The sequence below is a fragment of the Amia ocellicauda genome, chromosome 4 (assembly GCF_036373705.1).
Source record: "Amia ocellicauda isolate fAmiCal2 chromosome 4, fAmiCal2.hap1, whole genome shotgun sequence".
Lineage (NCBI taxonomy): Eukaryota > Metazoa > Chordata > Actinopteri > Amiiformes > Amiidae > Amia > Amia ocellicauda.
In genome coordinates this window covers 9,945,045-9,963,103 of record NC_089853.1, presented here as the reverse complement: position 1 = coordinate 9,963,103, position 18,059 = coordinate 9,945,045, and the positions used below count along the sequence as shown (strand labels likewise).

Sequence of the window (18,059 nt, the reverse complement as noted above, 5' to 3'; positions counted from 1 at the left end):
AGGCCTGCTGTGTTTCGCCAGTTCCTCGTGAATTTGGAAAGCGCTCCTAAAGCTGTCATAGAGCAGCAGAGAGTGTCTGCAGGGAAGTATGGAGAGCGCACGGACCGGCAGGCACTGTGAAAGCCGGCAACAACTTAAAGGATGCAAAGAGAAAATTCTCCTGCCGACCCCTGGAAAATAGTTTTGGAGTCGTTTACTAAGATAGGTCGAAGATAAACTAAAATCCTGGCAATACATTCTTGTTATTTTATAGATGTTTACAAGTATACAAAACCCTTAAAAAGGGGTAGAGCCTCCATTGTTTAGGTTATGTGTAGCCATTTAATTATGCTTTGATGTTTCAAAGTTGTGTTTTCCTTTGATTGGTTTTCTTGTGTTTGATTGCACTGCAGAGTGAAATCTGCTTTTTTGTGAAGTTAAAAAATGGTCAAGTATGTCAAAAGCAGGATGTTTGTGTTATTTTTCAGTTTAATTTCCAAAATGTTTTACTCTGAAAGGCTTTGCAATTAAAGCAAGGACTGATTTACACAGACTGCAAAGATAAAAGGGAATGTTAGAACTTTGCATTTTGGTTTACTGAGTGTAAGTTAAAGTTTGATTTAAAAGGGGGTAAATAGGTAAAAAATAAATAAATGGTGAAATAGTTTTATTCCTTGACATCACTTTTCTCCTCTGCAGGCAGATTTGGCCTGACTTAACATCAGTGTGTTGCATTACCTCACCCCAGCAACCCCAGAAGAAAAAAAGAGATTGAACCCCTTTGAGGGGAAAGGGATGTGGTTGAATAAAATAAAATAGGAGGGGGTATTTAAGTACTGTAAAACAAGAAATTGAAATGGTCAAAATAAATAAATTACCAGTTGCTACATGCTAGTTTTCAAAATGCTTTTTACATGGTTTAGAACAGTTTGTCTCCCAATGCAAACGTGGTGCTTCAGTAAGTCGGCTTGCCCCTCTCTGACACACTTGCACTTCGTATAACAAATTGTGTAAATGGAACTTGTTCTTGATGAACAACATTCAAATTTCTTTCTTCTGTTAATGCCAGGCAACCAAACATTGCTTTATTTTTTTTCCTCATTAATTTAATTTTGGCCTTTTTGGTGATCCCACTTTTTGATGTCGTTGCCGTTGTGGAGAACCTAAAACATTCCCCACTTCTCCTAGAGGTGGATCTTTTCTTGTTTTACAGTGACACAGTCTCCTCATCTTCAACACACACGACTTGTGTCTGACCTGTTTTATCAGTTAGCCCAGCATGTGTCTGTGAAATGTCTCTGCTGACTCACAACGCCTCTGTACTGCACGAGTCTGTGTACTCAATTTGCGACATTTGTTAATTTGTTTTTCAGTTTTATTTTTTTTATATTTTTTTTATATTTTTTATTTTTTTCTTCACTGTTTTCATTGATATAGCTTTTCTTTTTTCTCTGAAATTAAATTAGAAGACCACCCCCTTGGCGTAGGACATCATGATGCCCAGGAGATAGCGGCACTGTGTTCTTTAGCTTTCATGCGTAGCGCGGCAATGCTGGAGGACTTGCGATCTGGCTCGGCGTTGAGGTCATAGCCATTGATTCCTCCCCCGATTCCAGGGTTCCCAAACAAGCTGCCCATGTGCGTCTGTCCCATGTGCCCCCCTGGGCTTGGCACTCCCAGAAAATCTGAGACGCCTCCTGGAGTGTGAGGGTGAGGGGTCATGCAGGAGGTCACCGTGTCACAGGGCATCACACAGCCAGGTACGGGAGAGCCGGCGTTGCTGCCCCCAATCCACGATGTGTTCTGGATCTGCAATAGATAATAGCTGGCATGTTTTTCCAGTCGTCTTTCTGTGCTACACAGTAAGCTATTAGAGTTACATTGATGACACAGTGTGGCCTTTCTGATCATCGTGCCCCGTTAGAGCATTCCCAGTAATTGAGGGAATGCCCTAAATGTCCCAAGCAAATCTGATTCAGGTTTAAAGCTACAATTCCCCTCTCTTCTGCTGTGCAACCACGTATCTTTACAGTAAGGCTGAATTACAGGCTTGTGGCGGAAAATGGTTTCATGTAGGCCTCATGGTGGTAAAAGGATGTAGGATACTCAAATCACTGAGTCAGCCCGAGTTAAGCCCAGCATTAATTATACCTAATCATGCTTTGGTGATGCTGTTTCCACCAATTTGTTATAATTATCACCAGGGAGAGAAAAAAACACACACACCCATTTGTGACAAGTAAGTAACAGACACTAAGCACTCAATATCTGGAAGCAGATATTAACACTTCTCAACTGCATATAGGAGTTTTAAATCACCGTGCTCAAGCTATATGTGAAACTTTTTTTTCCCTCACATCCATTCCTAGGGGTAATTAGGCAGTTGGGCAGAAGCAGGCAATTTCTTCTCTTATCCTTGAAAGAAGAAAGGTGGTTACGCTAAGAAAACCGATCTGTTTATTCTGAGGTAAAAAAATATAATAAAAGCCCTCGACTCCTATTGCCTGCTTCCCCACAGCGCCTCAACTCCACTGAAGAAAAAAGAAAAAAGTACATCTGACCTCATAAACAAAACTAGGCCGCCTCCTTCCCTCCGACTCTCTCTTGGCACGATCCAGGGGTTTAATAACAAGTCTCCAAATGATTAAAAGTGAGCAGTCGTGATCAGGGAGAGTGTTTAAAATTGTTTTTGTGTCGGTGGGAGGGTTATGGTGGGTGGGGGGGGGCGGCGGTCTGATGGAGAGATGAAAGAGTGCACAGGGAGATGCCCCAGATGTGCAAGGATGACTGCATTCCACAGCTGCTGCTCAGTCCAGAGGAGCAGCCCGTGACCTCTGACCTCCCTGCAAATTAATAATAAACCTGGGATCCTCTGGCCTCCTACAACACATGGGAGGGTGTGTCGCGAACCCCACACCTCCCAATCCAGCCGTCTGTGAGACCAGAATGCATTGCTTAAATCTGGTTTGCCAAATGAAAAGGGCAAGGGAGGGGGCTGCCTCATTAAGCAGACTGTTAAACTGTCAGTGGATCATTGAGTGTGGAATTAGGATAGAAAAGACCTCACACTGAAGGTTAATAAGCTACATTTGTTTTCTTCCAGTCAGTCCTTTTGCGCATTTCCTCCAATGCCTTCTCTATGCTAAATGCTAAATGTTTTCAGAGACCTGCCCTGCTCTCTGCCCCTTCCCTGCATAAGCCTGAATGACACGAGGCTGCGATCGATCACGGTGGCGAAAGTGTGACTGTTTCCCCCAGTTTAATGGCAATGCGACCTACCTGTGCGTAGTTTTCAGCGCGGGTTAAGAGCGGGAGCTCGTAGGCCGTGGAGAAGTGTGTCCGGACCTGCTGCATCTGCCCGAACCGCTCCCTCTTCCTCCACTTCGCTCGGCGATTCTGAAACCACACCTGTCAGGAAGAAGTAAAGGGAAGTCAGTCCCAAATCTGCACAACACTCGGGACTCGGGGCTCAGTGCTGCGCTGTGGGTTGTCTAACTGCAGTCTAACGCCTGAAGGTTAAAGCCACTGTTTTTCTAATAACTTTTTTTTTCTTTTAACTGTGACAATCAAAATTCTGTTTGTGTTCTCTTCATTAAGAGTCTAGCCTCTTCATGGACTAATTTTACTCTGTGGCCGTAGACCTTCCACAGCCCACACCCTACCCTGATATGTTTAGCAGCTGAAATTTTGACACCTTTACTGAGGGGTGTTTTTATGTTCAGGTAGATCTATCGAGGGTGTCCGGCTGCAGATGGTGAGGTCTGTAAACCACAAGACAGTGAAAAGGCTTTACTCGCAGGTTTTGGTGGCTCTGTTTTCACTATCACACTTGGCTCACTTCATATTAAATGTGAAGCTGCTTTTACCATCAAGGGGTTTCAGCAGTGAATGGTTTTACTTCATTAATTTATTAGGTGTGTTTAAAAAATATATACATACAAATATATATAAATGTATAGTATCTCTGTCTTTTTTAATATAAAAATCACACCACAGTACTACACCAGCAAGATTAAAGTATTTTTAACAAAAAAAGAGGGATAATTCAAGTGCAAATATAGATGTCTCTTGCATATTTTTTTTTAAGGCAAGTCTTAAGAGACTCTATTAACGATGCTTTAGCCAGACGGAGCAGCAGATGAAATCCTGAGAGAGGGCCTCTCTTCTCTCTCAGCCTGCCCCTGGACAGACTCAAGACTTTAAGGCTGACCTATTGGGGAAACTCTGCAGTCCTCCATGAGAGAGGAGGAAGTGATTCTGGAGCAGGGTCATTTTTTTTTAGCTCGAGAGTGGAGGGGGTATGGGTGGCTGTTATGAAGTGCCTGGATAAAGAAAGAAAGTAAAACCTGACTGGCTTTGAAGTGATAGCTACAGAAAGCTGTCAGATTCTTTAAAGCTGATTCCTGTGCGTTGGCTGTATTCGCTTACTTTGCCCATATCAGTCCATCTCGTGCTGCAGGGGTGAGAGCGCGGAGGCCCCAGAGGCAGATTACAGCCTCAATTTAATTCAGCACGCCATTGAGATATGTAAAAGGACGCCAGGAGACGAGAAATTATCCCAGTCAAGACTTTAGCCTGTCAGTAACCAGCACTGGAGATTTGCAGTATAAAAGGCTTGAATTACTTTTCTTCAGAATATAACATGCATTGTTTTTGACGGGCAGGATTTACATTGATTCTGCACAAGTGAATTGGCTTGCTTTTGTCAAATTATAGCTAAACAACATTCTGGAGGAGACCAATTTTCTTCATTTAGGTATTTCATGCATTTATAGGATTATTAGAAATTGTTCTGGAGCTATATTTAATTTGTTGTTATTTCTGAAAAGAGGCACTTTGTATTGATTTATTTTATTTTTGGGCATGACAATTATTTTTTAATATGTGTTTTTACAACTTTAATAACCATAGCAGGATTGATATTCTCTTAATTGTTCTAAACTTTTAAATAATATAAACAGTTAATTTGTTTCTGGGCTTGTTCTGAGATCTAATATAGATAGTTGAGCTGTGTCTTATAGTTCTGGCATTACAGAAAAACCCATTAAGCACATTTTTTATTATTTGTTTAGCAGAATATATAGTTTTATAGTTCTACTGTTTTTTTTTGTTACAAGACTCAAACCCCCAATGACTTCTGTAAACATCTGCAGTTGACAGCCCCTCATTTTAAACCCAGACTGCTACATTCAGAGCACCAGTTTAGATCCATTACATCATCAAACCAACCTTGTGAACTAAAGCTGTTGAAAGTGACTTTTTTGTTTGTTTGTCTGTTTTGTGATTTTATTGAAAGGAGCCAATCTTGTGTGTTTATACTGAATATGTGTCTGATCACATTGATGGCAGCTGCTGTTGCATTTGATTGTGTACCCCTCGAGCACACACACTTTAATTAGTTTTATTAATTTATGAGGTAAAATCATTGGCGACTGGAGGATTTACAGCCTAATGTGTACATTGGCAGTGTCTACATGAGGACATTGTTCTCGACATAAGCTCTTTTTTTTTTTTGCGCTGGTCTTCATGGAGAAAAAAAAATCCATCTTGAATTTGCCAAAAAGCTTCCAAATTGCTCTCCAGTTGATTGGGACCATGTTTTGTGGTCGGACAAAATTGAACATCTTGGACACACAAGACCAACAGTAGATTTGGTGCAAACAAAGGGATTTTGAGAAGAATGTAAAATCAATCCACTGTGAAACATAGAGGCCGATCTGTTTAGCTTCCCTGGTTAGAATTGAGGGATGAAGGGATTCCAAAATATACCTGAATATTTTCACCATTAAACCCAGCACCCTCTGTCAAAAAGTTTAAGCCTGGTCACGAATGGGCTTTCCAGCAAAATAACAATCTGGGTTCTGAATCACAAGCGTCAGACCTCAATCCAACAGAAAATGTGTTATGGAGTGAAAAAAAACGGTCTACCGGTGTAAGCCATGCAACTGGGAAGAGCTGGGGAGATTCACAATTGGTTATTTACAAATGTGTGTATATATAGCTTTATTTGACAGATATGCTATTGATGTCTACAATATTGATAGTCATATGATTCCTTTTTTTTTTTTTATAGAGCAATACTGGGTATACACCTGCATTTTCTTACCATCTGCATTTCATCAAGAACCTGAATACATTTGAAAGCTACTGTGCACATATATAGGTCTGTTATACATCCCAAGTTACTCTTGTCTGAATCCCATAGGTTCAATCAATATTATTTGTTCTCACAAGTCAAATATTTTGTTTTGCTTGTTTGTTTGTTGTTATACACAAGAAAACACATTATGGAAACTTTAATAGTCATTAAATCACTTGGTGATTCAGATTTTATAATATAGATAACTGTTCTTTATTACATTAATTGTTAAGTTTTTAATTCCTTCACTAAGGCAAAGGTCACCCCGTAACAAGGAAATATTTAGCTTTTTTCTTGTTTCCTTTGTTCATCAATCGATGTACATTTGGATTACGGATGAGATCTCTGTCAACCCATTTCCCCTTGGTGTATTTTTAATTTAAGAAACAGCATTACAAAAATCCAAGTGAAGTAACGAAGCCACACTGAATTCCACAGAAGAAGGAACAAAACAAAAGGAAGATGGCCTCTAATACAGACAATGTGGGGGGAAAGTCTTCAGAGGACTTTTTAAAAATAAAACGCTAACAGACTCTGAAAGCTCCATTTACAAAATGAGGCCAGAGTGTGCCCCCAGTTTTCTGAAAGGAATAAAGCCATTTTCACAAGATGAAAGTATGGAGTAATTAGCTCCGACATGTGCGTTTAAAACAGTTGTTCCAAGATGTTTATTGCCAGTATTATCATGTTCAAATTGTAGTAGAGAGCTCAGAAAACCTTGCCCAACTATCTAAACAGAGACTGAGTCTCATGGATTTAGGCAAGGCATTCCGCAACTCGGCAGCGCAGACGTCAAAAGCCCTGTCCCTGCAAATGTGTAATCTGATATCGGGTACGCAGCGGCTGAGTTTGAAGTCAGTGCTGAAAATACTGTCCTGCACATCACAAGTGATGTGTATGGCGAACTGAACTATAATTATTGTGTGGATTAGGGAAATACAGGTGTGATTGTTTGTTTGTTTGTGTTTTTAATGTAGTACTTAACACTTGATATTCACAAAAGTAATTGTTTCAAGGCAGAATCTTTTCTTTTAATAATAGGGAATTCATTGTTTTGCTCACGTGCACAAGATAATTGAAACCTGGCCATTTTGCATCCGTTAAACTGCATGTTAAGGCACTGTATAGTAAATGCCTGTGCCCTAGAAATACTATCCTTAGAAATAAGTCATGTGAGACTTTGACTCCTAGAAACAAATTCTATATAGGCCAGGGATTTCTGGCATGTGTTCTGTAAAACTGTTTGAAACTTCTTTGTAAGGAATCAATGTCTCCTATTGAAAGTCTGTCCTTAATATTAGCTGATCTGTATCGTATGGTAAGATCTATAAAGCAGTTAGTGAAATGATACAATGCTCTAAAGTTACTGTGTAGTCCTGACCACTCAGTACGGAGTGATGGGAAGCCCTCCGCTAGGTAGGTAGCCTGGCGCTGTAATGTAGAACAGAGTGTGGATTCAGATGTTGAAAGATGAAACCGGACTCCTTTCTTTTCTTTTCTTTTTTCTTCTCCTCCTTTTTAAATCTGAGGGGGGAAGTTGGGAAATTGGAAAGCGAGATGGGAGAATGTTCAAAACTGGAGCTTGTTTTCATTTCATGTTTAATTTCCTGATCCCTAAGCCCCTGGCTTTCCGACGCTGCCCCCTTGAAACCTCGAGGAGCTAGAGTGGCGGCCGCTCCACTCGGCCTCGTCTCCCTCCCAGCCTGTCTGACACAGAGCGGTTTAGTGTTTCTCCTCGGGAGCTCCCCAGCCAACCAGGCTTTGAACAGAAAAGGCCAAATATTTCAGAGTAGAGATCATTGTAGAATGTTATGAAGTCAGACGTGTTCTCTGCTTAAATATATATGTATTGCATGGAAAAAAGGGACAGTCATTTATTAATGTTTTTGATATAACATCAATCCTATTTAGAAATGAGCAGAATATTTAGCGACTGCTAAAGTTCTTTACTATCCATCGCTCATTTAGCACCATCAATTGATGGCTCGGCTTGTAGAGTATTGCTGGTGCAGAACTGATAAAACTGCAAAGCTGTAGTCAGAAGTGTGAATGGCTGCTCTATAGATTCATGGCTTTTGTAAACTAATAGACGTTGCCTTTAAAGATTAATGATTCTTCTCCAGTTTCAGAGAAATTCATATTTTTTCACGTCCAATAACCAGACTAGTTTTGATTACGTTCTAAATCCAAATTAAAGTGAAAGATCACCATCATTATTGTTACAGTTATATTTACCTCAACCATGGGATAAAGCAATTTGAAATTGCATAACATGCATGTGCAAACTAGAGACAGTGTGGGCCAGTCAGATTGAAACTCATTTGGCATTGTGGTTATATACAAAATAATCTGCTGCTGCAAGACAAAAGCATAACACAAATACTAAGTTGAATGTTGTTAAACGTTTACATTTTCTTCTTTGTATTTTTAGATTTTAGATGTGTTGCTGTGCGCATTTAACAAAATCACTCACTAGCAAACCTCTTTGGGGGAAGTCAATTAGAGATATGCATTAAAAATACACTGTGGATCCTTCTTTAATGGATGACACATGGGCTTTAGTTGTAGACTGCTTTGTTTGTTTTCTGCATGGATGTAGGTATTTAGGAGTGATTTCTAAAAAGACTGTTGCTCTGACCTATCTGTGTCCCAAAACATACTTGGAAATTAAATGTGGCATCTCAAAAGGGTTTTTTTTCCTATCCAAGTCATGTTAATGTGCAGTTTTGATTTTTTTCAGCGTATTGAAGAGCAGGAGTCTGACCAGTGACAGGACGTTGTGCAAAGCTCTTAACCTCTGACATCTTAGCAGTGTTTCCAAAGCATGAAATTCAAAGCAGAACCCTCATTCTCACTCCTCCTTCTGTAAATGACAGAAGAAGATGAAGGGGAACGAAAATGTTCTGGCTTTTTTTTCCTTTTTATTCTTGGCAGCTGGATATTTTTAACAGTTAGGAGAAGAAAAAAGTGAAATACATCGTAAAAGTGTGATAGTGTGTGTAGTGTGTGTGCAAGTCTTTGTATTTTCATTTGTTTATTTTCTTTAGTTAGTTTTCTCCATTGGTTGTGATCTGCAAAATTGTACTTGAAAAGATATTCTCTAAATACATCACTTTCACCATTTTGAGACCTCTTAATTCCGCTGTAGTTTGTTTTTTTTTTTTTAATTTTAGCTTTAGCCGTAATTGTTTAATTGAACTTGTTAAATCTCAATGAACAGAAAAGCAGCATGTACTGAACCAAATCTTACCCTAAAATAGCTATTTTGATCCAGAAGGGGAAATCAAGGATCTAGGTCTTAAATCTGTTAACTGAGCCTTTGGGAACACTTATATAGTAAAGCGAGCAGCTGAAACATACCTATGATCTTGAACGGAGAGTCTGAGCTACAAAATGTCCCCACAGAGATATAACCACTAACTCCACAGTTATTCTACATTTCATTGTAGTATTTCTTGCCATGGACTCAGCAGAGCAAAAGATTAAACCAAATATATCTTAGCCATATGCTCTCACAGCTTTGAGAAAATAAATCTCCACTATTACCAATAACTTTAAAGAATCTAGTGTTAAAACAGGGAGGGTGAGAGAAATCCCTTTCAAAGGTGTATGATGTTTGATAATATGCTGTAAAGCCCTATGTAACTCTGTCTGCCCAATGTTTAAACCATATTAAACCATATTTAAACCATGGCATTTTGCTTTTAAGGTGAGTCTGAAGGAGACAATCGTCCTAAAGCATTACATAGGTTGTATTTGCACAAAATAATATTTACATTTTTCCATGATCCTTTTTAGCTGATGTGTATTACTATTCAAGATTAACCATCCTTTACAGATATAGATATTGAAAAATGTGAAGGGGTGGAGGAAATGAATCATCATCGATCTGCCTTTACCATACATAGGCTGGTGACAGTGCAGTGCAGGTCTGGTCACCTGTCCTTGAAACGAGCGACGCACAAATTCTTCCCTTTGAGAGGCATTAATGAAAGACAAACACTGCAAATCCAGGGGCCTCAGAAATCACTCGGGCCTCTCAGGAGAGTTTACTGCCTTTTGGCCTGGGTTGGAATTCGGTAAGAGCGAGAGATGAACTTGAAATCGGGTTAATGGAAGGCGACTGTTTTTAGCTACAGCCTTAGTGGTCTCTCAGTCCTTGTCGCTCTTTTGACATTTTTGAATTCCCATATAGTTTTACGTGATGGGTGGTCATGCTTGGTTAGTGGCGTGGCTATTTCTGTCCTCTGTGTCATCCTAGTCATAAGTTCACCTTGTCTCTCTTTGGTGTGCTGGATAATCGATGAATAGACCAGTGTTTTTCTCATGGTATGACAGGCCGCATATATGAATTACACCACCCCCACGACATATTCCCCTTGAATATTGGAAAGGATATAGTTAATTTTAACTATTGTCGCTACTATTATTACTACGGTAATAGATCATTTGGAAAACACCCACGCACTGGGTGTGAATCTTGACAAAGGTACAGTCAAGCTCCTCAGCAGCAGCATACCTCAGACACTTTTCTTTGAATCCACACTGACCTTTGTGACTACAGTCACATGACACAGCCCTGCCACCCCCTTGCCCCTACCTGCACGCGGGCCTCTGTCAGGTCGGTGCGCAGGGCCAGCTGCTCGCGGGCATACACGTCTGGGTAGTGTGTCTTCTGGAACACCTTCTCCAGTTCTTCCAGTTGGTAGCTGGTGAAGGTGGTGCGGTTGCGCCTCTTCTTGCCTTTGTTGCTCTCGCCCTCGGCCTTGTCTAGGGGACTGGCGAGCTCGGAGCCTGGCCGCTCCTGGGGCCCCTTCACCCCTGCCTCCTTCACGCTGAGGTAGCTGCCGTCCATCCCTGCAGGGTCAGCGCTCGGGGGCAACTCGGAGTCTGTCAGTCCAGGGCTGTCTTTGGCTGGAGGAGAAGGGCAAGACAGAGAGAGAGAGAAGGGTGAGGTGTCTGTGAGTACCAATGACATTCTCTCCTGATCCTGGTTAGCCACAGTCCTCAAGGTTTCATTTCCATTATTGCAGAAGTCTGCACTGCTCTGCAGTGCACAGCTCAGAATAAGGATTCTGAATATTATTTAGGTGTTTAATTAATTGCAATATGTCTAAAATTCAGATTTCGATGTTTAAGAAAATAATGCATAATACGTTGTATTATGCATACATTCAGGTTGTTTATGGAGCATTATGTTGATGAATTTGGCTGTCCAGAGTCACTGCAGACAACACCTGCTACAGAGACTCATTAATGGCAGAAGCAGAGCCATTTTTATGCTTTATAATTACAGACTATCTCTTCCTCTCAACAAGTGAGAATGCTCTACTTCTCCGTTTTATGAAGACTATGTAAACCATTAAAGGACCCATGTGTTTAGGCTAAAATAAATTGGAATAGGAAGTCAACTGGCAGCTTGAAAGTGGATTTTAAAAACCACTTGTGTAAAATACAGCTGCTTGGGCTGGTGCTACTTTGAGAAGGCGATAGGGGTATTAAGGGAAGCAGATGTGCAATAAATGCTCTGTGTGGTTTTAAGTGGGGGGAAAAAGTATGACCTTGGCAATTAACTACACTGTAAACTAGTTACTATCTAAATATTGATATCTGCGTGAGTCCAGGCGGCTTCCAGACTCTTCTAAAGTTCCTGATTTATTGCCTACTCTTGTTCTCTGCTCCTGTTTTTATTATTAATAATAATAATAATAATAATAATAATAATAATAATATTGTTATTGTTGTCATTATTGTTGTTTTTAATCAAAATGTGGGAAGATGAATAAACCCATTTAGAGAAAGAGAAAACGTTCCCAGGCGTATGCTAGTGTGGGGAGCAAGACTTGGTAGTGTCCTTTCAGATGCATTTTAAGATGTACTTTTTTCCCTGGCATGTTGTTGTTGTTGTTGTTTTGATGGTTCTGTGTATTTTACTGTGAGCAATGTGCACGATTCGGTTCTGGTCTTTGCACTAAAATAGTTCCGCAGAAGCAGCTTGAGAGCACTGAGGAACTACAAGATCATGATACAAGAAAATATCAACAAAAACAAAGTGAATAAGAATAGAGCAATACAAATTTTAAAAAATGAATACTTTGAAAATATGTAGATAATATAACTTACTGACTGTAGACAATATATCATATAACATTAAACGGAAGAACTGGGGTCATTTCTGAATGAGATTTGGTACTACTAATAGCTCACTTATCTTTAGTCTTTTCATCTTCTAGTGATCATCAGGTTTTATTCAAAATGTTAAAGGAAGGATGAACCAAAAGTTAATTAATATATAGACTGTATTCATGAATTCTCACAAGTGGATTAAAAAACATCCACAACTGTGTCAAATGCAATCTTTTTTGATAAAACCCTGCTATATTCCTTACAAATAAATTGCTTATTCTAAGATACAGAAGGGAACCAGTCCTTCCATGGAATGGGCCCACTCAATCAGGTTTCATCACTCTTATCAGGATACAAACACAGAAAGTATAAATGTGTGGGAGTCAAGAACAGGGGGAGGGAAGAAAGAATGCTGGACAAAATTCGTAAAACAGAGGTTTAAAGAGGAGACTTGTGACCTGCTGTTTCCATTCATTTGCAATGTTTAGTGTTCTCACATTTTAAGTGGTATTGAACTAACTTAAGAATTCACATGTTATAAGTGCTTCTGGTCACATTCCAGACTTTTACAGACTCTAAAATCTGCACTTTAACTGTTTTCCCTGCTGTTGTTATGCATTTCATTACAGAACACATGTAACATGTTGTCGCAGTATACAGAGCGTGAACAGAGGTTTTGTAGGAAGTGCAGTGATCTGTACAGAGATGTACAGCCATGTCTTTGCTCATTGTACAGAGCTCGTTCATGGTCTTGTACAATTGTCATTTTGGGCTGTTAATTGCCTGTTATTAACAGTAATGACCATGGCTTCTGAGAAACTGGTAACAGACAGACAAGCTAAAGCTATGTATTGCAAAAAGCAAACAGTTTTTATTTCCAGCAGTGTCTCTCAAAACATACATTTAAAAACACAGCTTACAGTGAGACCTAAAATAAAAGCTTTCAAACATAGTTGGCACAGACCCTCTATATCACTTGCAACAGCAGTTCTCATCCAGCACTTGATTTTCAGATAAAATCCCTGTGATATATCTTTCACAAAGACATTAGCCACGATAATGGTCATCTGTTCTTTCTTCCATCAGCCTTCTGTGGGTTTTGAGTATTCCCCAGGCCGGCAGCTCTGAGGATGTGAATGTGAGCAATACGGCTTTCTCTCCCTCCACTGCCTCTCTGACTCTCAGGACCGTCCTGGTAACCAGAGCCAGCCCCTTTCCATAAATCAAGCTTTCATCAAAAATAACCGCCATTGGCCTTAATTACAGTTTGAGAGAAATTATAGGTTTTCATCATATTGTCAGCATAACCCTTGTCATTTCTCTTTTCTAACAGACAAGCATGTCTTCAGAGCACAGATATTGGCCTGGAATAGACCTCAAAGTCTACTGGAAGCAGCCAAATGAGCGCCATAAACCAGTAGCAGTGGTGATGGTCAGTAACAAGTAGCTCAGTTGTAAGATTTGAAGGAATGATACACAATGTTACCTGACCGTGTATAAATAGGACAATTAAATTAACAGTCATTTACATAATTAAGGTCAATCATTTATCCAGATATAGAGATTTCCATTTTGGTAAGTCACAGGCCAAGCGCACATGTGATTAATAGGTGGAACATTTCAAATACTGCCAAGGTCAACCGTTTAACAATTTATCTCTTTAAAACAAATATCTGTTTACATAATTTAATTATGAAACACATAACAAATAATAATCCAGTTTAAAAAAAAAATTACTTGCTTTGAAATTATAGGTTCTTATAAGTTCCAAAAAGGGCTGTTTGACCCTGTATATACCGTCACACTTTCTGAAGCTGATGAAGATAAATATCAGTCAGTCCCTTAGGCTATTTATGATCAAGGGTGTGAGGAAAGTTGGGTAGGAGATCTTAGCTTCTAGCATCCCGTCAGATCCACCTAAATGTGTCTGTCTCTTTCCCAATCTTGTCATAACATTCACCTCTGTCTGCCTCATGCTCGGAGGCTGGGAGTTATTTTAGACAGCTGAGCTAGAGGACTGGCTTGAGATTTGCACATTTTCTCATTTGAGACTCTGGCAAAGGGTTCTCAAATTAGAGTTGAAATGCAAATGCCTGCATGCCAGCTATGATGCTACTACTAGTGTCAGCACAAAATGCAAATAGGGTATAGTTTGTCACGGGGGAGCCATGTTTTGTGGTGTGCCCAGAAAACCAGGGGCTCGGTGGCACTGCTTAGGATTTGAGGAGGGTCCTCAGACAGTAGATACAAGAAAAACGTATGGCCATAAGCTGAGTGAAGTAGGTGGTTTCAGTTATTAACTAAAAAAGATTTTTCCAATAGAAGGAGAAGCATAATCTCTTGACTTCTAGTTCACTCGTTTTGTATTCTGTTATGAGTCCCGGATAATCCTTTTTAGTCTCTTATGACATCTGTGATTTTGTTCTCCTAAAATACTTTTTCAACAACAATACCAGAGATACTGCCATCTCACCCGCCACTTGGTAAAGGCTTGTGATCTGAGGTTTTTGCATTGAGTTGCCTTTTCTCTTTTCTCTGACACACAGTCAATATAGACATTTGTGTTTGTTTGCTTAACGCTTAGTTAGATGGTCAAATAACAGCCAATGCAGAAACAACAACATGGAATAAATCCAAATACATGTAATACGGAAATGCACCAAGGATGACATGAAATAACAGGAAGATACAGCTGGTATAAATTAGGTCCTTCAATGGAAGTGCAGCAAGTCTCTCCATGGGCATATTCGAAAATCTGCTTACAGCGTACAACTCTGGTTACATTCTTTCTTTCTTTCAGTAAAACTACTTGTAATTTCTAATGCAAAAATTGCACTTGGAAAGGGCAATTCCCAGAGCTACTAATTTTCCTTTACAAATGTCAAACCATTAAAAAAAAAAAAAAACTACAGGATTTTCATGTTGTAAGTTACAGAACTAGCGTGCCTCTGTGAAGTCATTTTTAAATAATGTTTTCTTGTATTATTTTGTACTGTCGTGGGCCAATGCTCAATGGAGAGCTGCTCTGTGATCTGCAAGCCATAGCCATCAGATACACAGGCAGTCGGAGGAAGTGACATCAGTGTCCGACAAAGGTGCACAAACTCATTAGCTTAGCAGGGAGTCTGTACCTGGTTTTCTGGATGATTTTTATTGCCCTGTTTTATTACTTGTACCATTCATGTTGTGCTCTAAGGCTATACACTTGATTATACTGGATTTGGATTTGCACTGCTCATTAAGCAGAGTAATTTCTACTATACTCAGACAACCAGAATCTTTTCAAATAGGCATTGAACCAGACCCTCCAGGGGAGTAACAACTTGGGCCTTCATGGGGATCATCAGCCTTCTATGATGATAATTCCCTCTGGTTCTGGACAACGTACAGTATTTAATACGCATGCAAGCTAGCTGTTGATTCGCCGTGCACAAAAAATGGGTTGGACTTATTCAAAATTTCTGTATATGGTAGGCACCATAAGATTAAAACAGAGGTGAAGAATCCATTTGGCACTTGGACCAATATAAGTCTCCATTCTGTTTTTAGGAACAGATTCACTTGTTTCTACAGCTTCCCAGTTTATGTATGTATTTATTTATTTATTTATCTATATCTAATTTGATCAAGATCTCCAGAATTCACAACCACTGCCTCCTTGCTCTGTAAATAAACTGTCTTATAAATAAATCAGACTGAGCACCCATTTACCTCCTTGTACTGCGGCCTACTCTCCATGTGCTCCCATGTTCAGACGGTTTGCTATTTGCCTCCTATTGACATACTCCATTCAGCCTTGATGGAAATCCAGCCAGGCTTTGTGGTATAATGGGTCCCACATTGCCTCCTGCCTGAGACTGACACATCCTGTTAAGTGTTGGGAAATGAATATATTTACTCAAACGTAAATATTTTGAAGTTATTCCTTCAGATGCCTTGTGCCTGTTGCGTCCACAAGGAAAGGCTGTCAGGCTGTTTGAAATCAGAGCCCCATGATCAAAGGGCCTTGTTTATATTCTGTGTCATTGATATTTTTTGGCAGTAGGAGGGTATTGTGACAATCTCCCACTTCTTGTCCGTATGAGAGAGATTGGTTGTAGGGGATATTTCTGTAGCTGAAGGTGAATTCCCAAGGTAGGGGCTGCTGCATGAGGTTTACCAAAAGGGGAAATAACATCCCAGAAAACAAGCAACTGTTGGGTTCGTTTTTGCTTGCAGCTTGGCAAGAAGTGGTGCCAACGTTGATTCATAGAGGGGTTTCAAGCCATGTGTGGTAGAGCTGGACACACAACTGTAGCTCTTAACACTTAATTTTGAGGGACATTTGGAAAACTAAACAACAAATGCATTCTTAATTTGCTAGTGGCAAATATAAACTGACCACATTACTTATAATTATAGGTTATTTTTTTACCTTTTTTATTTTAATTTCCTTGTATATCCTTGTTTTAACTTGTTGTTTTTTATTGATTGTGCAGCACTTTGCGCTTGATAAGTGCTATATAAATAAAGTTTTATATATATATATATATATATATATATATATATATATATATATATATATATATATCCTTCAAGCCCAGGGACCTGTGGGTTTAGCTTTTACCAGTGAAAGGTAGAAAGTGACCTAGAGATTAAAGAAATCCCTTGGGATGCATTCATTGCAATATGTAACTCTCCAAATTATAGCTTTGCCATGTATCATATCTGGTCAGTAATTGTATGATTGTAAATTAAGAGGGACTGTCATTTGTCATAGGTGCACTAATCTAAACCTGTCATGCAAGGTGTCAGGGGCGTCGCTAAACCCTATTTATGGGGGCTTCAGCCCCCTGTATTATCTCTCAGCCACCCTAAAAATAATACAACAAAAGAATCCAAGAATGTAGAAGTAACTTCGCAAAACACTGTCAGAACATACCACCCCCCAACCCCAGTCTGACAACGGAAAAAACACTGTCAGCACCCCCCCACCCCGATCCTGGAAGCCCTAGAAACGCCCATGCAAGGTGCAATCAACACTGACAGCAGAAGCTCCAAGCAAGCAATGAGTGCCTCCATCACACGGCTGATGGTGGCACTGAGCAAGGACAGGGTTTTAAGATTGAAGAAGGCCAGTGCTTTCTGACTTTTGGAAGTTTGTCAATTTTACCAAATACACAATTGTTTACACCTTTGTTGCATTGCTGTTCCCTCATTACAGGAAAAAGCAGGTATCCACTGAACACTGTGCCAATTGTTTTGCACAAATACAAACCTCCTTTTGTATATTGATTTTCACCAACCATACATAGCTTTTATTTGTGAATCCCCCCTTTTCTTCCTCTGTGAAGATTTCTTGGAAGTATGAGGCAAAACTTTCAAGCCTTTCCCTAAAGTCTCACGGCACCCGCGTGTTTTTCATTTGGCTGAGTGTGCTGTACTGCAGTGTTCTGAAACAGCACTGTTGCACATTTTTACATGGGAGCCAAGATTCCACTACTTCTCTTCCAATTACTGCACATGGGGGGGTAAAGGGAAACAAAACATTGTCTGGAGTTGATACTCCTTTTTACTCCTTTTTCTTTATTTTTGCACCATACTAAATCTAACTGATCTCCCAGTGATCTAATGGCATAGTTAAAACAACAACGATATGATCTGAACAATGATATAATGGCAGTATCTGAAAGGCTTTCACGTGAGTACAGTGCTCTGCTGTTGTGTTATTCCTCTAGACAGAGACGATGCATGTAATTCACAACCTGGTTAGAATGTGATCAGGTTCAACTGGAAAACTAATTGGCCATTTATCCTAAGCACATTTGCACTTGGC

The 18,059-nt window shown here is 39.8% G+C and overlaps 1 protein-coding gene across 1 annotated transcript in view; it reads right to left on the bottom strand.

Annotated features, from left to right (window-relative positions):
* Positions 1 to 631: 631 nt before the first annotated feature.
* The window catches only part of alx4b (ALX homeobox 4b), a 35,503-nt gene continuing 18,075 nt past the window's right edge, over positions 632 to 18,059 (bottom strand). Inside the window, exons 2-4 of the mRNA XM_066700949.1 lie at positions 10,719 to 11,032; positions 3,259 to 3,387; positions 632 to 1,788 (exon numbers count right to left, since the gene is read on the bottom strand). Coding sequence (XP_066557046.1) covers positions 1,471 to 1,788; positions 3,259 to 3,387; positions 10,719 to 11,032 — 761 coding nt within the window. The 3' untranslated portion in view covers positions 632 to 1,470. The remainder of the gene's footprint in view (positions 1,789 to 3,258; positions 3,388 to 10,718; positions 11,033 to 18,059) is intronic.